The sequence below is a fragment of the Trachurus trachurus genome, assembly GCF_905171665.1.
Source record: "Trachurus trachurus genome assembly, chromosome: 13".
Lineage (NCBI taxonomy): Eukaryota > Metazoa > Chordata > Actinopteri > Carangiformes > Carangidae > Trachurus > Trachurus trachurus.
Window position 1 is genome coordinate 37764693 of NC_139892.1, and position 22518 is coordinate 37787210.

General features: G+C 45.0%; 1 protein-coding gene across 1 annotated transcript in view; it reads left to right on the forward strand.

The window, feature by feature from the left end:
- Positions 1 to 22518, forward strand: part of LOC310995723 (uncharacterized protein) — a gene marked incomplete at its 3' end in the record, with an annotated part of 48272 nt that overhangs the window by 21079 nt on the left and 4675 nt on the right. The window contains exons 2-3 of the mRNA XM_083984847.1: positions 15634 to 17253; positions 19874 to 20425. Coding sequence (XP_083840973.1) covers positions 15864 to 17253; positions 19874 to 20425 — 1942 coding nt within the window. The 5' untranslated portion in view covers positions 15634 to 15863. The remainder of the gene's footprint in view (positions 1 to 15633; positions 17254 to 19873; positions 20426 to 22518) is intronic.

Genomic DNA, 22518 nt, shown 5'->3' on the forward strand with positions numbered 1-22518 from the left:
CCTACACAAGTTTGTGAAAGTGTAAAAGCATTAAAATATGCTGTATTGTTGCACTGGAATATAGATTGTGTATTTATATGTATAGACACAGAGGGGTCGCCCTGAAATCTGCATCAATGAGAAAAAAAATCATTCTTAAAAATGAAAGACAAAGACGTGAAGTCCAAAATTTAACACCAGTCCAGTGTCTATCATTATAACTTCATGATGGAGCTGCATTAACCAAGTCAGACATGGTTATTGTGAAGTTGAGAGCAGATTGGAGGACACCGGAGATGCGGTTGTAACATCCAACATGTTAGATAACATAAAGCTGACTTTCCCTCACTGAGTAGTTAAGTGTTTTTCAACCTTGGGCTTGGGACCCCACGTGGGGTCGCCTGGAATTCAAATAAGGGTCGCCTGAAAAACAATTACTGATAAAGATGTATTTTTTTTAACAAATTATTAATCTTTTTGAAATTATGATTAAAAACACCACGCACAATCTTAAAGCAGAAGTAATCAGAATGTTTGTGTTAATATAAGTCTTAAATAGTTGTATCTTCCGACAGCAATCACTTCTATAGAGTGTTTGGTCTGAAACACGGGTCTGTCAGTCACTCTGCTCTGCTGTAAGCCGAGGAGAAAACTTTCCTTGTATCCTACAACCTTTATCCAATGAGGAGAGAGAACGGCATAAAGGGGCGGTCCTCTCTGTGTGTGCAGCCAAGGGATGCGCCTGAATGTGGTGACGTAGGGACGAGGGCGGGGACTGATAACTCCATCTGCTGACAGGAAGTTAGACAAAACCACCGGATCGCTTACTGCTGCTTTAAACAACTGTATTCTATACTTTCACTTTCTCAAATAAATGCAGCATATAGAAGTATCTGAGCTGGTGCATCTTGATTGACGGGTCGCCAGAGAGTTGTGGTGTCTAAATGGGGTCACGAGCCAAACAAAAGGTTGGGAACCACTGATGTAGTTTGTTCAGGTAACAGGTTTTCTGATCTGGTGCGATGTGCCTCGGACCGACAGGGTTACACAAAGCCCCGTGCTGTGTGTTCAGTGTCTCCTCCTACCAGCTGCAGCCCAGCTGATCTCTCTGAGAGGAGCTCCGTCATGCATGTGTGTGTGTGTGTGTGTCTTCTTATAGCCTCGACACAATGAATCGCACAAATATTGTGCAAACGTGTGGACGGACTCCGCTCCGAGACATTCACGGCAGTGGAGAGAGAAACGAGAGCTTGAGATTGATTTCACACCTCCATGGGTCGTCCGAGAAAGTTAGACAGACTGGCTGCATCCTGAAGAAATGTTCAGAAGCTGCTAAAGCATTGAATGAAATCCATGTCGGCTCTTTGGAGCAGCATCTGAAACCCCCACGCCTCTCCAACAATGAAATCTGAGTTGCATTGACATTTACTAAAACACATTTGCCTGTAGATCTAAGGAGCAGCTATAGGCCACATTACTTTTAAAAAGTAATTAGTAATGGTTACTAGTTACTTTCCCGAAAAGGTAACTGAATTACTACATTATAAAAGTAACTAATTACCAGGATATGTAATTATTGCGTTACTTTTTTATACAATGCTCAAATATGTCAAATTACTTGGACTCGCCCCCCCAACTGTAACCCTAACCTCCCGTTTATACTGAGTTGGTTGGTTCCAGATAAACAGCTTTGTGCTGAATGTGTAAAATCAAATATGGTCAAAATATAAATACATTACTAATTCCATTACAAATTATGTTAAGTATCTATTAATAGGACCAATTATTAATCCCCCAGGTGATGTGTTTGACATATTTGAGTCATTATTTGTCATCTAATCACCAAATGTTTAAGTTTATTTTAATCGTTCTTTTTAATTACAACATTTATTTAAAATCCTACAAATTCAATGTTACTTTAGGTAAATGGGCCATTGTCTGTGCATTTACCTTTACTTTGGCGCACATCTGCCGATATGGTTCTGACATAATCTTTTTTTGGAAAGTGACGGTATTTAGGAATCTTTGCAATGGGCTCTATGCACAGCTCCAGCACTTCCTGAATTTAAGGCAGGTCCTTCATTTCCTGTCTTACATTATTGGACAAACTGATTAATCCAGGTGTGTCTGATACCCCTTTCCCACTGGCCAAAAAACCCGTTTAAACCCGCTAACAATCGGCTTTTGGTGGCAGTGGGAAAGGCGCACCGAGCCGCGTCGACCCGCGTCGACGCGGGTCAAACGACTCGGCAAGCGACGCGGGTTAAAATCGCCTTTAATCGGCTCGGCTCTGCTCGGCTTGCAGTGGGAACGCCAGACCCGCGTCAACCCGCTAATTTACGTGATGACACTGAACGTTACGTGACGCTACGTCATCGCGCCGGTCGCGTCTCATATCACGTACCAAAACAAAGCTCTGCTCCGCTCTGCTCTCATCTGAGACTGGGATCAAAAGATCAGAGAACACTGACCAAAAACGATAGAAAAAAAGAAAAGAAGCGACAGTTTGTTTAACTGACGTGTTGTGCCGCGGACGTCCGTCATCCGGCCGCAGCAGACTCTCTGTCCTCCGCGGTCCTGGTGCTCCAGGTCAGCTAGCCAGAGAGTCTGCCTCGGCGGACGGACACTCCGCGGCGGGCGGCTGTGGCAGGACTGTGTGTGTCTCTTGCACCGCGGATGAGAGCGGGGCGACTGGTTTATGCTCTGTCTGATCCCCCAGCGGGGGGGCAGACTCGGCTCATTTTGGTCAATGGGAAAGGGGCCAAATGCCGATTGTTAGCGGGTCGACCCGCGTTTAAAAAACCCGCGTCGACCCGCTAATTTTAGTGGGAAAACGGCTTGAGTAGTCACAATGGTCAGACACACCTGGATAAAGGTTGGAAAAAGTAGCGCCGTTATTTTATAGCGCCGTTATTCCCATCACCGCTCTGGGCTACATGGGTTCTAAATGCGTACTGATGCTGTACAGTATAAGACTTTACCAAGCATTCCCGAGGTTGTGATAGAATTTAAGGGTGTTTTGTGTTTCAAAATGATTTTGTTGCATCGCTTTTCTTGCACAGCAGGTTTAGCTTCCTGCAATGTGTCTGAATCAGAGTCGGAGTTTGTCCCATTGGCTGCATCATGCTGAGTAAAGCGCTGTGGTCCTGGGAAGCAGATTCCCTCGTCCTCTATCAGATGGTGAAGCTGGATCACCTGATTAAAAGCTGCTTAGTGTATACACTGTATAAATGAACGTGCCGACTGAGACACAGTCAATAGTCTCCACCCGTGAGGTCACAGGTTCAATTCCCACAGCGGCGGCGGCAGCAGCAGCAGCAACTGTGTCCTGCGTGTCATGTCCCGGAGCGAATCGGCGGCTCTTTATCACTGTAAATCCATCGGCTTCGTGACTGAAATGTTAAAGTGTGAACGCTCTGACTGGACCGGAGCGGTTTCTCCTCCAGGCCGCGTTTCATTTTACATGACTGATGTTCTTTATTACAAAACGCTGCAGACGCTCGGTGTTCATGGCTCAATATTTCAAAAGCGTGGCCATCATGCATCACCTGAAATGTCACCTTCAGAGGTATTTCAAGACATTAAGGCTTTTTCTGTGTCATTATCGCTCCAGCACGTGAACTCTTTTTTTTTTTTTCTTTTTAAACAAAGGCTTCAAAGCCTCAGATCATCCAGTTACTGTAAGAGCCGGAATAAATCAGATTGGTAGCATTGTAATGTTATGAGTGGTCACACTGACGGTCCTGGTGACTGACAGTTTGGAGCAGCAGTTGTTTTTCCCCCTTGTTAACTTATTAATTAAGTTGTTTATCTCAGTAATATGTGGATTTTGTGAGTGGAGACCTCAGGGATGGTTTTGAAACAGCAGTAAATCCTCCTCTTTACACAGCATGGTACGCCGCATTTTGCCACACTCGTCCAACAGTCAGGTTTTATAAAGATGCTTCATGTAAAAATGAGTTGACCATCAGACAGAAATAGAGGCTGGATTTGCTGAGCAAACAAAGATCTATGTAAATCTCTCAGATTCCACATTTCACGTGCCAAGTATTCACATTCTTGTTTTGCCTCATTCACATGGTCCCTGATACGCATCACTTTCATGCAGTATCATGTGACGTTCCTTGGCAGAGGTCTCAAGGAGAAGAGGCAGCGAAGCAAAATGAAGGCTACAAGGTAGTACTTGTAATGTAGAACTATGCAAGTCCAGTCTCTTCTCCTCTGTGTTGCTAACCCTCCTCCCTGTCATGTGCATTTGTTATCAACAAAGCCGGCAAGAAAGCAATTAATGGAGCGGTGGATAACGTTACGCATTACAATGTGTATATTTGTGTCATAGAGAGAGATTACGAGTTATGGGGATATGGTTACGGGATCTTACATGGTTGGTTTTCAGCCAAGAGACGCGAGGTGGAAGAGAGAGAGCCTCCATTCTCCCTGGAACTAGTTACAAGTCATTGATTTAACCATCTGAAGCTGTTAAATAAAGGTACAAATGAAGCATAGTCAAGCTAAAAATCCTGCATAGTTCCTCTTGAAGGTGAGGAAAGAAGGGTTGGATTCACTAAGTTCACGAAGTTTTCTCCTCGGCTTACAGCAGAGCAGAGGGACTGAGAGACCCGTGTTTCAGACCAAACACTCTATGTAAGTGATTGCCGTCGGAAGATAGAACTATTTAAGACTTAAATTAACACAAATATTCCGCTTACTTCTGCTTTAAACAACTGTATTCTATACTTTCATTTTCTCGAATATAAATTGAGTTCAAATAAAATGCAGCATATAAAAATATCTGAGCTGGCGCGTCTCGATTGATGGCAGCAAGTCACGTGATCACAGGGTCACCAGAAATGTGTGGTGTCAAAATTGGGTCTCGAGCCAAAAAAAAAGGTTGGGAACCACTCCAACCCTGTATCACCATCGCCTTCACAGGGGTGACACCTCTCCCACTTTCCATATTCAGCTCCTGAAACGGGCGCACATCTGCACCATAAAGGGTTAAAAGGCGGGAACGTGAAGCCGTGCGTTTGTGTATGAATGCGGTCCATGAGTCCACTGCGACTGCGGGGGAAGGTGTGAAGAGGAGGGCTATTATCTCAGTGTGAAGTGGGAAACAGCGACCGGCCACTCTGCTACTTCCCCATTGACCCCCATTACAGCTGCATTAACAGGCATCCGAGGGGATTAGATTGTCATCACAGAGTGAAAACACATGCAGCTAGAAATGCACCCAAGAGGCACCAAAAGCCTCTCACATAACGACTAGGCTTTGTGCTGCAGAAGCTGTTTGCCTTCAATACTTTGTCCCTTTCTAAAACTAACAGAGTCAATCTGTGAAGACGGCCACTGTCAGGAAATCATTACCTGTTCAACGTAGTGCGTTACTTCATGCGTATAGCACAGTGATGAGTTGCAGCTCTGGCCTGTAGCTCATTAAGCTGATCATTAAGCCAAAGATCCAGCCACAGTTTTTCACTCTATACGTCTAAACCTGCAGTGACTAAAGGAAAGTAAAGGGCAGCAGCAGGTTGGAAGCTGCTGTGATGTGAACTCTTCTTACTAGTACATTTACAGCAATGCTGTTTGAAACGGTTTCTCTTTTTCAATGTATGAGATTTTATGTCACAGGAAGTGGTAGGGGCATGGTTAGGGTGGGGGGTGGGTTCATAAAGCTCATCCTGCCCCATGTTGTCTTCACTTCACCTGGATAGTTCAACATTTTGGCAAATTGGTCCATTGCCATAATCCCTTTTAGCAGTAGGTTTGTTACCTTTAATTGTCGGTGCAAGCTATTTTTAGAACGGTGGAGCAGAGCCGTGAGCTGCTCAGAGCTACGCTACGGAGGCTAATGGGATTTCTTGGTTTCCCTCATCAAACTCATCAAATACACAATCCAACAACTCCACAACGCTCTGGTGGACAAGTTGTGACCTGCACATTCACCACGCTATGAGATAATAACACAACGTTACCACACAGAGTTGTTTTAGAGGGAAATGCAGAGACTGCTTACCGAAAAACTTGTGTCAGCGGTTTTGCATGAATTTACCTTGTTGGATTGCTCCGCCGATCTAAAAAATATCTTGCACCGACAAGGTAAAGGTAACGAACCTACTGCTATGACTATAGGGATTATGGCAATGGGCCAATTTGCCAAAATGTTGAACTATCCCTTTAACCACTCCCTGGCTCCTTCAGTTGCCCACCCTAGCTACAGAAACTGTACATTGCCCATGATCAGCCACAGCCTCTGCATTTACCTGCAGAGTGATGGTAATGTGTAGATGTACTGTTCCTTTGATTGTTATGGGGGACTATGTCATGTTTGTATGAAGATGATTTTCTCAAATTCTTCTCTTTTCTGGCTCCATTCACACATTATATACGTATTAGTTTTAAAATGCATCACCTTTGCCTGTAACTAAAGAGTTACTTTTCATAAGAGAAGCTCCGTCAGTAGCTTAAATCAGGTTAGAAGCTTCTGGCATCTGCTAACCTGTTTTACATTAGTGACACAGTGTGACTTTGTTTGTTCTCCCCTTTGAAATGTGACTTTAAACTGCAGCAAAGCCAACGACCGCTCAGCCTGCATGTGCTCTGCTCTGATGACTGGAAAGAGACGAGACCTGGACTGAAGAGAGACAGACAGATAGACACAGACAGATGAGTCAGAGAGGGAGGAAGAAAAAGATACAGAAAGAAGAAGAGTAAGAGGGAAAAATGCAGAAAGAAAGAAAGAAAGAAAGAAAGAAAGAAAGAACAAAAGCGAATGGATAGAAATAAAGGGGAGCAACAGAGGGACAGAAAATGAAGAAAAAAATAAAAGAATGAATGCGACACAGATGGGAGGAAGGTGAATGAAAGAATTAAAATGAAAGGAAGAAACAGAGAGGGGGGCATGAACGATAGAATTAAAGAAGCAGCGAGAAAAAAGGCAGACAGAGAGAGAGAGAGAGAGAGAGAGAGAGGGAAAAAAGAAAGAGAGACAGCAGAAAAAAGACGGATGACACAGGTGGAAGCAGAGCCAGACAACGGAGGTGAAATGAGACAGAGGCAGACAAACAGAGGGAGAGTCACAAACAGAAAAAAAAGACGATGGAGGGGGGAAGCAGGACAGCCATGAAGAGAAAGAGGGATGAAAATGAAGGAGACAGACGAGAGGAAAAACCAGACAGTGACACAGACAATCAGAGCTGGAGAGAGAGAGAGAGAGAGAGAGAGACGATTCACAATCAGCTCATGTCTGCACCACTCCTCCTCTCCTCTGTCCATCCTCAACACCTTTTCCTCCTCCTCCTCTTTCTTCTCCTTCTTCCTCCTCCTCCTCACACCCCTCCCACCATTTTGTCGTTGTGCTCCGTCTGATGCTGTTCCAACACCTCGGGGCTTCAGCCTCACATCCACCGATCCAACACTCCAACACTCCAGCGCTGCTCTGCTGCTCTGCTCTGCTCTGCTGCTGCTGCTGCTGCTGCAGCGGCGGCGGCAGCGTTATCACCCGCCACCACCACCACCACCACCAAAAATAAAAAAATAAAAAAATCAACCCAAAATAAAGAGGAAGTGAAGTAAAAGCGGCTCTGCAACACCAGCTACACACACACACACACACAGTTATTAACATTATTACATCTGTTTACAGCTGCTGTGTTGTGCTGTTGTTCTGTGAGCAGCTGATTAATCCTGAAGTGTTATTATTAGTCAAACCGTTACACCGTTATTACCTGAGCTACATTTTCCCTAAACACAAAGCAGCAACGGCACCACTGCTCTATCAAGCCCATAATAATTCCCACCGTGCTGGTTTGTCTCCATGCAGTGCACACACTACACAGCTCCCCATTTGGGCATCTTAAAGGTATAATATGTAGGAATTCCCCCCATCTAGCGGTGCAGTTGCATATCGGAACGTATTCTTGATGTTGCATTCACCTAAAATCGGGCAGACGTTGCATGTAACAGGATAAACAAGCGTCTATGTAAACAAGTGGTCCGCCAGCACGAGGCAAAACAATACAGGCGTGACAACATGTTGTCATGGTGATGTGGTATTGTTTTACCGTCTTTCTCTGGTGGAGTAAAATGACATCCGGTTGGTTTTGCCGAAGGCCGTCTGCCTGACTGCACCTGAATGCAACACCAGTGCCTCCGTCCTTCCTCACACTACACAGTGGTGACAGTTTTAACAGGCCGAGCCCACAGCTCCGCTCAGTTTCCGTGGTTACCTACGGTCACGATGCAACATGGCCGCCTCGGTTCGGTGCGTCGCCCACTTATGTATTTGTAACAACTTGTAACAACTCATTCTAAGGAACCAGAAAGCTTTCATTTGTATGCAGCTGTGATTCCACTTCAGTGAAATACGGATTTATGAAAGACAGATTTGATTTTTGCTAATAAAAAGCCAAATAAGTTACACACTGGGGCTTTAAAGTTCAGTCTGGTTGAAGGTTGACTGCTGTGACCAACCACCATGCAGCAAATACACGTGAGGCATCCAGACAGTAGACCCTGAAACTGAGCTCCTCCCCCCAGGCTGCTCCCCCTACCTCAGGTCACCCTCAGCATCTTTTTTTATTTTTTGCCTGCTCCCTATCCTCTTGTAATCAGCTAGGTCGGAGCAGCCGCTTGTGTCTGAGCACTACATTACATTACATTACATTACATTCTGAGCAGTGGAAGGTGAAGTGACTAACACTGAATGACACTTCATCATGGCACCGGTGAACATGTTGTCCTCAGAGTGATGTGTTGATGTGTTAGAAGCAGGAACAATGGGCTGACAGTCGTTTGAAAAGGACGACTGGGTCTCTCTCTTGTGGACTGATCCCGGTCTGCAGTGGGCCGGATCTATCAGAAGTTGGTCCAAGGAAGGAACAGTGGTGAAGCGGCCACAGGCTCATTGATACATGTGGGGAGAGAAGGCTGCAGACTGCTGCACTGCAAAAACTCAAACTCTTACCAAGAACATTTGTCTTATTTCTAGTCAAGACAAATCTCATTCTACTTAAAATAAGAATCATCACATCAAAAGCAGCTCATTTTTAGATATTTTTTACTTATTTCAAGTCTATTTTCACTTGAAATAAGTAGAAAAATCTGACAGTGGAGCAAGTTTTTCTTTCTTATTACAAGCACAACAAATTTGCTTTCACTGGCAGATTTTTCTACTTATTTCAAGTGAAAATTAGTTTGAAACAAGTGAAAATGATCTAAAAACAAGTTAATTTTTAGGTGATGAGTCTTATTTTAAGTGGAAAGAGGTTAGTATTGAGTAGAAATTAGACATTTTGACAAGAAATAAGACAAATATTCTTGGAAAGATTTGGGGTTTTTGCAGTGTGAACAAGTTGATGCTGCTTCTGATAGAAAGCTGTCAGAACACATGTCATGATGGTATGGCTGATTGGTGTATATCTTTGTTACTGGGACTTCCCACTTCATAGTGTCATTATTTGGTCAACATGGAAAGACTGGACAGCGATCAGAATGAATGAATGACTTTTACTATTATGTCATGCATACTTCTGGTTGACCAAAGTTAGATTTAAGACACCAAGAAAACAAACCAGGACCAGAGAACATCATGAACATATCAAAGAAATAGGAAAACAAACAGTGGTTCAAAACCATTATCCAAAAAAAGAAAAGGAAAACAACGCCAAGGTTCAAGGGAAATCATCAGAAATTAATTAAACAGAATGTCCTGTCTTCTTTTCCAGGCTTTAGAAATAAAACTAGCAGTCTTAAACACACTGAAATTAAACAACCACACTAGTTTCTACTAGTTTCAGGGTTTTGTCCACAGATTTCATGAAATAATAGCCTACCTCTCTCAAATCATCATACTTAGTACAATATAAAAGGAAATGAGACTCACTCTCTACTTCATCTAACTCACACATATCACATAATCTAGAATACCAGATCTCAGCAGTGCAACTAAAGATCTTTGACTTCTCTGTAAACGTGATGTAACATAATTTAGGGCAATCTACATATATGTCCTTAATTTTGGTTTTAATAGAACATTTTCAAACCATTTTTCTTCAAATTTCAATAGAAGCTTATTTTTTAATGAAGTTAACATTCCAACACAAATTATTCCTGCAAATATACACTGTATCAGGAGAGGGGTGATGCTCAGATGATGCTAGAACATCTGCAGCTGGAGCGTATTATTGGCTACATTTATATGACAGGATTTCAAATGATTTCAGACTAATAAAATAATGAGAATGGAGGATGTTGGAACAAAATAAAGCAGAGCAGAGCACCAGAGAGCAGGTCCTCCCATCCTGTGTGCAGCATGCTGATGATGAACATCAGTGGCTGAATTATTAACAAGCAGAATATTAGATCCAGGGCTTTTGTAATCTCTGTTCAAACCCAGCTGCTAATGTGACTTTCCAAGTGGTGTCAGCACATCTGCTGGGACTGCAAACACACACTCAAAGGGTCCGGGGTGTTGCATCTTGGGTAAATAACCCACTTAAGAAGCTGTGTGGAATCAGGACGTGGTGGTCCAGGTGATGTGCACAGTTTTGCTTTTGCGCTGTGAAGATAAATTCATGTGCATTTTTCCGCACAATGTCAAACAACACTGAATATTGTCTATAGATTAGGGTGTGTGTGTGTGTGGCTGTTTGTGTGTGTTAGCTGGACATCCGTCTTTAGGCTACTAAAAGGCTGAGGAAATGAGCTGAGCCCATCAGAGCTAACAGGCTACCAGCAATTTAAAAGCTCAGAGTAGTAAACAAGCGAGGTGGGGGGAGGCTCCATGTGGTCAGCAGCAGCCTGGCAGCAACATCACCACTCAGTAAACCTGTCAGCAGCAGCATTAACTAGATCTGTAGGTCAGTGGCCGTGCAGCAGGAGCTGCTCTTAAGGCCAGACACTACAGGCAAAAACACTGCACTTCATGCACTTATCGATTTAGAGATTTTGGGCTATTTTTCTTCCTTAACATGTATTCTTTCAGAAAAGTCAGAAGAAATGGTAGAAAATCCACATTAAGGTGGTTATTTTACTTCATTTTGTCTCTTTCGTCAGTAGATTTCTTCTAAATTCACCAAAAGTTAGCATGCTATTTTGACATACTGTGCTGTGCCTGTTGTCTGACCCACGTCATGTCAGGCATCATTGTAAAGCTCTCTCTCTCCTGAAGAATTGATGGTGGTGACAGTATTTTCTCATTTCCAGAATGCTAAAAAGAGATATCCAAAATCTCCTCTGTAAAAACTTCTCAACTCTAATATGTCAACAAAATAAAACAAGAATTTTGAAAGGGGCTTTATCCGTTGTTCAGATTTCGGTTCTGGAAATGTATGCAAATTAGCGCATATTTCATTAGATGTTGTCTAATTTACAAATTTAAAAATAAAATTTGACAAAACTTTTAATACAAAAAATAATTGTCTTAATGTGAGTGATAAACTTGGGAAGTTTCATGGTGATATCTGTTATTTAAAATCTTACCCTCGTCACCTGCGTCTCCCCTTAACATGCAGGACGGTGGCGCTGATACAGGAACCAGGAAAACATGGTCAAACTTGTTGTTTGTCATAAAACATTGCATTCAGCAACAGTGGTACAACACTGGTACCTGCCAAGTTAATAAGCTCAGCAGTCGGCTGCAGCCTGTTAAACTACTAACGGTTGCCAGTGAGATCTATGGAAGACGCCAGAATACACAGCTTATTGGGTTTTAACTATGATACAGCAATGTGCAATGTCAATTCTATCCTCCAGTCATGCTACCTGTTGTTCTGTATTTAATTGGCCTTTGCAGTGCCATCTAAATCAATATTGAATACATAAATAAAGTGTGCCAACTGTGCATGTCTTTGGACAGGGGGAGCTGGAGAAAGCATTATTCGATAATCACCGGGAACTATTCGACCATTCTTTGGCTACCCAATCCACCCCACACCAGGTCCGTCGTTTAAAATGAGAAGTGGTACCACCTCTCATCACAGTCCATTGTTAAAAAAAAAAAGACAGACTTCTTTTTCATGACTGAAAAAAGTCCACCCGTCATTTAAAAATGAAATCACAGACCGTGATGAGAATTGGTACCGCAAAATATTGTAACGGTACCCTTCAATTAAGTTCTCGTCATGGAACGAGAGCATATCTAAATGGAAGTAAGAACAAGGGAGAATGAGTTTTTTTTAGGCAAGACGATTGAAACTTTTTACAATTCAATGACTATTTGAATATTTGAAAACCATTGTCCATCCCTACAGCCCACACAGATGTAGCCGATGTTATCTGGCCCTCTGCGGTTCAAACCCTGCTCTCATGCATGGTGGGCGACGATGCAAACCGTTTTGCCAAGAGGTCAATGACCGCTTGGCAATCTGGTTTGCATGTCCTCTATGGGTGAGTGAGTGCACCGCGGACCTTCAGTTACACAGGCACAGGGAGAACATGAAGACAGAAAGAGCCCAGGCCAGGAGATCAAATGCAAAACCCTCTTACTGAGAGGCGACAGTGCTATCCACCAGAGCACCTATTAACACATTTATTTATGTATTTAATATTGATTTACATGACATTTCTTATTACCAGAGCCCTCTGCTCTGACAGTCTGGCTGAGCCCACGCAACAGGCTCATAGAGAATGGTTTGTTGCTGTTTACTATCCCCACATAAGGTTGTTGTCTTTTGTAATACTGTTGAGTATACTAACCGGTCAGTCAGTGTGACAACCAGTATCAGTCAGAAACCTAACTTGTCAGCTGTCAAGAGCTAACAGGAGTAAGTCATCCGGTCAGTCAGTAAGTCAGTCAACCGCCCGGTCTCCCAGGCAACGCAGCAGCCAGCGTGTCCAGCGTGCCAATATGGCAGCCGGTCAACCAGGAAGTCATCCACTTGGTCAGCCAGTCAGTCAGTTGTGGCAACAGCACGGCCAGATTATCTGGAGCATGTGATGTATGTGTTTACACCTTTGCTCTGTCCCTGGCCGGCCCTCCGTCTCTCCACCTGAGTGCCTCTCTCTCTCTCCGTCTGCTGCATCTCTCCATCTGACTCACTCTCTCGCCTTCTCCTCCCAGAGTCAGTGTGTGGCTGTGTTCGCTAAACGTCCGGACTGCACACACACTTTTCTCGCAGCTGAAAGTCGGCTGCTCCACATTAGCGTGTGACTCACGGCGCGTTGATTCATTGATCTGCTGATTCATTCATTAAATCGTCTACAGGTGTTACAACCGACCGATGTTTAAAGGACAAACCGAGTCCACGTGCGGACCCGTCGCCGACAAGCTGTTCCCACCGACAGTATCAAAGTCTGATATGTCTGATTCCTCTGAGCCGTTAGCTACACTGTTCCATGAGTCACACTGTTGCACAGGTTGGCGTGTTTCCTCATTACTATGATCACAGACTCTGGAGTTTATTTTTGACTCAGTCCCACACACACCGTCCTGCTGCCCAAAAAAAAATTCATTGATGCACCAAATGAGAATCCGTCGCTGAAAATAGTCCCAGACAAATGCATTATTTTGCTCCTGCTCCAGTGTGGAGGTGCAACAGAAGCATTTAACAGATGGATAAAGAGAAAATGTATAAACTCACACAAACAAGCTTCATGGTACAACAGCGTCTCAGCAGCTAAAGAACCAGTTCTCAGCTGATCAGAGAGCAGCTTTGATCTAGAACTAAGAACCTTGATGTCAGCAGCTGAGTAAGAATTGTTGTAACTTGACAAGGCCATGCAATCAATGGAAAACACTTTGAGATATGATGTTGTCTGCCTTTGCTGTTGTTGTGTTTGGTGGAGATCCATGTAGATGCAAATGGTCATATGATGGTGTGGCTCCACGGTGACTCTCTTGCCACTACGGAACAGCAAACCAGAAGGGCTGCAAGTAAAGCCAACTAGAAGGGAGTTAGAAATGGTTGAAAAGGGTAGCCTGGGTATACCCATGATGCCTTGCACGTGATTTTATTCGCTCTGCAAGTCAGCCTGGAAACCATGGACCCAATTTTTCTCTCAACGAGGGAACCAATCACAGAACGGGAACACACAGAACACACCGAAGCGACTTTGTTGATAGCTTGTCGATCCAATATGGTGGCAGACGCTTTACCTTTTGATGCAGCATTAGAAGGTGTTTTATGTAGTTTAGACCGCAAGTTTATTTTGAGAAAACAGCAACGTTTAGCGTTTTTTTCCTCATCAGATTTCTGTCGCTCTACATACATCATCGGGTATGATTGATACGATTGGATAAGCTACGTACAGACTCATTTGATAGACATTCGTAGCGCCCAATAAACAGCTCTGGGCTTTAGTAAACCATGCCTCAAATACGAAAAAATGAACGGGTGGTACCCAGACCGATTCTCAATCGACATTTAGATGAGGTCGAGGAAAAGGGGTAAAATAGGCTACATTTTGAAACCAAATGTGTAATGTAGCTCTAGAGGATCGTTGTCAGTTGTAGGAAAAAAAACAATGGTGATTCTCATTTTTGGTTTGGAGACTTGAACATTACAACGTTTACAAAGCCTCATGGGAAATGCAGGGATCGCTGTTTTCAGAACTTGACCCTCACCAAGGATAACACCAAGATGCCGGAGTGCAACAGTGAAGCCAGTGGCACAAACATAAACCTTATACCACTCTTCCAAATGCCACAAAGCATGTTCATGATGGTGTTACATTTACCTCACTAAACCATTGGTTGAATTGGGAGAGTTTACAGTCAGAGTATTTGCCACTAGATTTAAATACCTTTTCTTTTCTTTTTTTTCAAAAAAGCACCTTTTAACTTATCTATAGACATATTTGGACAAAAACTGAGCTATTTTCTATAGAATGTGGAGCAGAATCACTTGAGAAATGGTGATAACAGCTGGTCACAACACAGTCACAGTCAGTCTGACAATGGAAATATAAAATCATATAAATGAGGACAGCTTTAATGTATTAAAACACTGTATCAGTAAAACAAACAAAAAAAATATATATACCGTATATGTGAGAAAAGAGAGATGCCGGTCACTTAATGCAGCTCCACAACAGTTTAACTACGTCCCCAGTTTTGCAAAAGGCCATTCCCAGTTCAGAAATATGACTCTTTACTATCTGGCATTGCTATTTCTTACATATGTCTACAACATTCAACATGTGTCACCATGTTGCTTAAAAAAGGAAACGTCTGCCCTGAATAAGACTGTCAAACAGAAACTGATTTTAATGTGTGGACAACTGTCGGCTCAGTGGCGTAGAAAGGAATCTGCTTTTGAGTGAGCAGCTGATGAAAGTGAAGCAGCCAGCTCCTGACAGAATAAACAGCTTATAGGATCCAAGGCCGTCTGCTGCAGGTTTTACATCTCCAAAACCTCCAGATTCTGCCATTTCAATTAAAAGGAAAAAGGAGGCGTGTGTGTTGGTGTGTGTGTGTCCCACATCAAATCACACAGGGGGTGAATTTTGGAAGTGTGACTGATTAGGAAACATCATAATTGCAGTGCATTTCCCACTGAGATTCTCTATTATGTTACTCTTCATTCCCTATTCAATGCACAGTCTAGACCGGACTAATTGAGTGTCTATGTTGTTGATTCAGACTATCAACCATCTGTGCTTCTCCTTCTCTCTCTCTTCTCATCCCTCTCTCCTCACCCCTGTCTCTTTTCTCTGCAGGAGTTTGGAGGACTAGTAGGATGCTGAGTATCTTTTCTCCTTGCCACTGTTCTCCACCCTGCTCTCCATGACCTGAGAGCGCAAACCACAGCGGGAGGAACGAAACACCAGAGAGAGAGAGCGGAAGAGGAGGGCAGAGGGTCTAGGAAGGAAGGAAGGGAAGGAAGGAAGGAAGAAGGGAAGGAAAGAACACACTTTTTCGCTGTTATTGTTTGTTTTCCCTTTCTGAAATGGCGGCGACGGAGGCCAGCGCTGCACCGGTAGTCCAGGAAGACGGGAAAACCCCGGAGAGCAAGCCGACGGAGGTGGAGCAACCAGCTAAAAATGCCAATGCAAATTCAGAGACTGTCAACAGTGAGGTTGTCGATAAAGATGGCACTGCTGTCAACAGCGAGGTGGTTGAAAACAAAGAGACTGTGAATAACGACACAGCGGCGGCGGCGGCAGCAGGAACCGAAGAGGGAGGAGAAGCAGCAAGCGGAGAGGCGGAAGCTCCTCAGAATTCGGAAAATGCAACTTCTTCTGAGCCCAAGACCTCGTTCCTGGACTCCTTCCTCAACAAGAGCGGCCTGGGGAAGGTGATGGGAGGACGGAAGAAGAAAGACCAGAGCACAGGTGCAGCGGGAGGAGAGGAGAACGCCGCGGAGGGAGGGGAGAAAGAGGCGGAGAAAGGAGAGGAGGCGGCAGCGGCCGAAGGAGGAGCAGAGGGAGGTGCAGAAGGAGAGGCAGCGATAGAGAAAGCTCCAGAAAATGGGGAAAAGGAAGAGGAGAAGAAAGCAGAGAAGGGCAAAGCGGCGGAGGCTAAATCCACGGTTCGAGATTTGATCAGGAAACCCGTGGCGAGGATCTTCTCCCATCGCAGCACCGAGAAGAAGGACGGCTCGGCCGCAGAACCCCAGAAACAAATAAAAGTTCGGTCCAGGTCCCTGGACAGGCTGGAAGATCCCGAAGCACTTAACACCACCGCAGACTCCACCGTAGAGGAGGGAGGAGCGGCCGGAGGAGCGGAAGGAGGCGCGGAAGGAGGCGCAGAGGAAGAGCAGAAAGCCTCGTCCTCCTCGGCAGCCACCAAGCACATGAAGCGCTGGCACTCCTTCAAGAAGCTCATGGCGCAGAAGGCGCACAAGAAGAGCGGCGGGGGAGGAGGAGGAGAGGACGGGAAGGAGGAGGCGGACGGAGAGGGAGGCGGCGGAGACTCCTCCACGCTGGACTCCAAGGAGTCGGGGCAGAAGAGGTGGAAACTGAAACGCTCCTGGACCTTCCAAGGCCTGAAGAGGGACCCGTCCATGGTCGGCATCAGCGGCAAGGCCAAGGGCTCCGACAAGGACTCGGCCGACAACGCCAAGACAGAGGAGGTGGCACCGGTAGGGGAGGAGGTGGCAGAGGAGGCCAAAGCAGAGGGAGGCGAAGAGAAGGAGAAGGCGGAAGGGGGCGAGGAGAAGGAGAAGGCCGAGGGAGGAGAGGAGGAGAAGGCAGCGACGGCAGGAGGCGGCACGGTGACACAACACGCCAACGAAATCTGGACCTCTTTCAAGAAACGCGTTATCCCCAAGTCCAAGCGGGCCAACACGGAGTGCGCCCCCAGCGGGGAGGAGGACGCCGCTGCAGCTGCCACCTCAGGTGAGATGAGACAATATACAACAACATTGTTGATGATCAGATCCTGTTCTGTTTTTTCTAGAAGGTTTTATGGCCAAACGATGATCCAATATGTCAGATTTATCCTGTTACACACTAGAGCAGCCTAAGTCAGGAGCCTCTTCATGTCCATTGGCATCCATCAATTCCAATTTTTACATGTTGTGGTATATCAATGTGTTGATGAAAAGAAGTGAGCACCGCCGACACGTCTTCACTTGCATTCAAAAAGAGTTTATTTACAAGAAGAACAGTGTTCAAAAAATGAATCCTGGAGCATCTCTGGTGCCAATGCGAGATCTCTCTCTCTTGGCCCAAAGCCCTACCTTCTAAAACTCCACCTTCTCCCAATATAAGGATATAGCTGACCAGGATAGGACAAAGACAGGATCTAAAAACAGAATCTAACCTATGCCATCTGACATTTAACCTCTTGGCCAAGCTAACTTAAACATAGATAAGGTATCAAGTATCCGCAAAAACCATGACCCCCAGAAAAAGGGTAAATGACAAGGCAAGGCAAGGCAATTTTATTTGTATAGTCTGTTTTTACAAACAGTTTGTCTCAAAGGGCTTTACATGGCATCATAACAAGAAACACATTTCTCAGGATACATTCTTGGCCAGGTCTCTCTTGCAAAAGAGATCTTGGATCTCAATGGGACAAACCTGGTTAAATAAAGGTTATAATAATAAAATTCCAACAGATCAGATTACTTCTAGGCAAGATATGGAACCCATGAAGCAGAGCATCAGTTCACACATTTCTTCAATCCAGAAAAGGCACACACAAAGAAGAACATAGGATAATACAAGATAGTAAAGCAAAAAGTTCAGGTGGATAATATAGTACTACAATCTAAAGAACTTTTATCTTGAGATTGCGGTGTTTAGCTTTTTACATGTCCAGAAATCCATTTGTGCAGCAAAGGCAGCTTGTTGTTGAGTATGGCAGTGGTTCTACGTGAAGCCCGTCCTAACAGTCAGGCTCAGAGGGGAGCGCAGACAGAAGCCAGTGGCTTGCTAACTCTGGAGGAGGTAATGTAATTGAACATTCTCCCAAATGAAATATTCAACGTCTGATGTGAAATTCAAATCACACTGTAGCTTCAGTCAACAGTAAAGACTAAATTTAGGTTATTTTTCTGCTCCTGGCTGGAAGAGGAAAATGGTACAGAAACACAGAACCCTGGGCAAAACAGAGTGGATCTAAGGCTCTCTGTTACTGGTGTTTCAGTGGAGGATACCTAGATTCTCTCAAACAGATTTTTATTAAACTCTCTTTTTTGAAAGCATGTCAAGAGAAAACGCCAGAGATGCTGGTTCTGCTCCAAAGCAGATAGAGTTGTTTTCATTCATTTTCATTTTATATTTTTAACTTAAAGCCTGGGGTAAGGTCTCATTAAAATGAAAACAGTTGAATGAAACAACCTTAGTAAATAAAGATGGATTTTAACATGGGAGTTTATGGGACTGACTTAGCTACTCACTGGAGTCGAGCCCGAGTAGTCATTAGAGGAACTGCCGTTTTTGGTACTTCTATGGTAGCTTCATTTTTCAGCGTCAGGGGATGCCCAGTCATCTCCTCAAAGGGATAGTTCAACATTTAGGCAAATTGGCCCATTGCCATAATCCCTATGGCTATTTTTAGAACGGCGGAGCAGAGCTGTGAGCTGCTCAGAGCAACGCTACGGAGGCATTAATGGAATTTCTTGGTTTCCCTCATCAAACTCATCAACTACACAATCCAACAACTCCAAAACCCTCTCCTCTTTGCATTTGCCTTGAAAATGAATGTGCGGGTCACAACTTGACCACCAGAGCGTTTTGGAGTTGTTGGATTGTGTATTTCATGAGTTTGACGAGGGAAACCAAGAAATCCCATTAGCCTTTGTAGCGTAGCCCTGAGCAGCTCGTGGCTCTGCTCCGCCGTTCTAAAAACAGCTTGCACCGACAATTAAAGGTAACAAACCTACTCCTCAGACTATAGGGATTATGGCAATGGGCCAATTTTCCAAAATGTTTAACTATCCTGTTAAGGATTCCTTCAACTAGTCTTAGGGCATATTCACACCTGGTTCGTTTGGAGCAGTTGCTCCAAAACAGGGAGCGTTTTATGTCAGAGATCAGTTCGTTTGGTGAACACAACAATCATGTCCGGATGCGGAACAAAACAAGCGGGCCGGGATCGCCTGAAGAGGTGGTCTCAGCTCATTTCCATCCGAGCCCTAGAGCGGTTCATTTGCAGTGAGAACGTTATCGACACAGCAACCGACACAACACACTACATGCTTCTGATCTTGAGTGGTTCTCAACGACCAGTGGTGCTGGTTCGGACTGGCCCAACCAGACACCTGTGAATACGCCCTTAGTCTTACAACTCATTTTAGTCAGTTGTTGAATGAATTTAAATTAGTAAAAGCACTGCACAAAAGACCTTAACAACCAAAGTAGGCCTAAGTAAAGTTGATCTCACTTTGCTGTACAGTAGTAGCCTACTGTTTCATTGACTACTTTTGAAGTTGGCTACAGTTCAAAGGTAGTCAATGAAAATCTGATTATTGACACAGGAGCTTTAACCATAAACTCTCAATCTGTCCAGGTGAGGAAGGAGCAGCAGAGGAGGGCAAAGACGGCAAGTCGGCCAAGGCCAAGCGCTCACACTTCGGCCGTGCAGTTTCCCTGAAGAACTTCATCATGCGGAAGGGCAAGTCCTCCAGCGTGGACCTGGGCGAGGGCACCAAGGAGGAGGAGGAGGCCACGGAGGCCACGGAGGCAGCAGAGGCAGCAGAGGCAGCGGATGAGGGAGGCGCCAACGACGAAGCCGCCGCGCCCGAGGGGACCAACGACGAGGAAGCAGCGGCGGTGACGGCTGAGAAAACGCCGGCGGCGGCGGAGGAGGAGGAGGAGAAGAGCGGAGGGGAGGCCGTCAAGGAGGCGGAGAAAACGCCGGCCGAGGCCCCGGTGACCAACGGCAACGGGGAGAACGGCTGCTCCAACGGCGTGGCGGAGGAGAACGCCACGCACAATCACCAGGAGGAGGAGAAGAAGAAGACGACGGGGAGCAGCCCCGTGAAGAAGAGCAAGGAGAGCGGCGGAGTAAAAGAGGAGGCCAACGCCAAGATCATCAACGCCACGGCGGCTGTGAACAGCGGTGAGTTAGAGCGCGCCGGCCGGGACGTTGACCAGCCACAAAACAGCAGCAGCAGCAGCAAAGAAGGAGATACTAACAACAGACGACAGCATCCAGCGCCAGCACTAACAAACAGTAGCAGTAAACAAGCTAATACCAGCTGTCAACAACCTGAGCTAGCATTATTTAGCATTAGCAGGGAGGAGGGAGAGGGAGAAGGAGAAGGAGAGGAGGAGGAGGCAGACTCTCCACAAAATGGAGGTTGTCATGACGGGGCAGTGTCGTGTGAGCAGGGAGAGAGGAAGAGGGGGGAGGAAGAAGATGATGGTGATAATGATGAGGAGGAGGAGGAAGAGGAGGAGGAGGAGGAGATGAGGAAGGAGGAGATGAGGAAGCAGGATCTGCGCGAGGCAGCGGTGGCCATCGTTCAGAACGTGATGTCAGCAGCAACTGACCAATTAGAGAGGGAGTTGTGTATCGACAACGGTTTAAACGGATGTTACGACACCAACGTTAGATACTAACAACACACACAAACACACACACACACACACACACATGATTATGCACAAGTAAACACAACTCTATGGATATAGAACGAATCGCCGGGTAGAAAACCAGCATGAGAACAATAGTGACGGACGAGAGTTTCGCTATCTCATTTTTCATGTCACTATATCGCCGTTTAGACTAATCTGATGTTTGTAAAGTCTATAAAACCAATGATTGGACAAACATTACTATTTACGTGTGCACATTTTTGTAATTAGTCATGGTTATCATAGATTAGCCGGCTAACGGTTAGCTACCTGTTGAACTTTAATAACTCAGTGACTCAATAAACGCTCCATGAAAAAATATTTTCTCCAGCGGATATCTGAGTTCCAACATGACTGAGCTAACTGGAGTAGTTTCATGTCGTGTCCCACAACGGGAGGGTTTTAACAGCTGACGTCCTGCTGTTAGCTTAGCTGCTGCCTTTAGCTTAGCTACCGCCGTTAGCTTAGCTACCGTCAGCTGTCCCTGTCAGCTGAGCCACTGATGCTTTCTAAACACTGTGATTCCCCCAAACTGAATAAATACAAAACAGAAAATATTTATGTATGTTTCTTCAATCATTTCAGATTTGTCTAAAAGGTGACAGGGCGTGAAAAATATGATATATATAGCTAAACTCTTGTTCTCATTCAAATTACGTGCTGGTTTTCTACCTGGAAGTAGTTGTAAACAACAAGGTGATTCGTTCTATACACACGTAAATGTGCCAAATTTAAAGCCACACCACAGGTTAGCACACGTATACGCATGCAAGCACACGTTAACGGCAAAGCCACTGTATATATGCAAAAAGCACATACACACAGGCACGCTAACTTCCCTGGGTGATTGCATGAGAGATTATGCAGTTATTCATACTTCCCTTTAACTAAAGTGTAGTGTAGCTGTTAACTTCAGTGTCTCTTCAACTGTAGCTGACCTGTGAGTATCTGATAGGAGAGAGAGAGACAGAAGCGTCCTTTTATTTGCTCATTTCATTACAGCGACAAGTTCATGATCAGCCAAAGCACAAAACTATTTCACAATGAGGACTCAGGTGGTGAGCGCAGATTCCCAGGGCAGCTACGGTTGGACGCTGACTGTTCATGAACTTGTATGAAAATAGAAATAGCACATTATTTGCTACATGTTTCCTCCCGTCGGTGAGCGAGCCCCCTTTCATTTTTTTTTTTAGCTTTTCATTTGATGCAAGTTTTGGTCAAATTGGTGAGGGAATGTGACGATGGAGATTTTTACTTCTCCTGACATTTTCAGTGTGACATTTTTAACAAGAGGAGAGAGTGTAGCCACTCGCCCCTTCTCCGCCGCTGCTTCACCTCCCTTTGGCGGTGTTTTACACATCTCCACCTGGGAAACGCACCGCAGCTGCTGGACACTGGACATGAAGTGCCTGTGAACCAGAAGGTTGCTCTGTTCTCTCCTCCATTATTTATTTCGGTCCCAGCCTCCTCCTCTGCCTCCATTCAAGTGCTCTGCGAGGCTCGGTGTCCAGCAAGCGCCCGGCTTTGATCTGGCGCGGCGCAGCAGATGCTCACGGAGAGCGTCGAGGCTCCTGC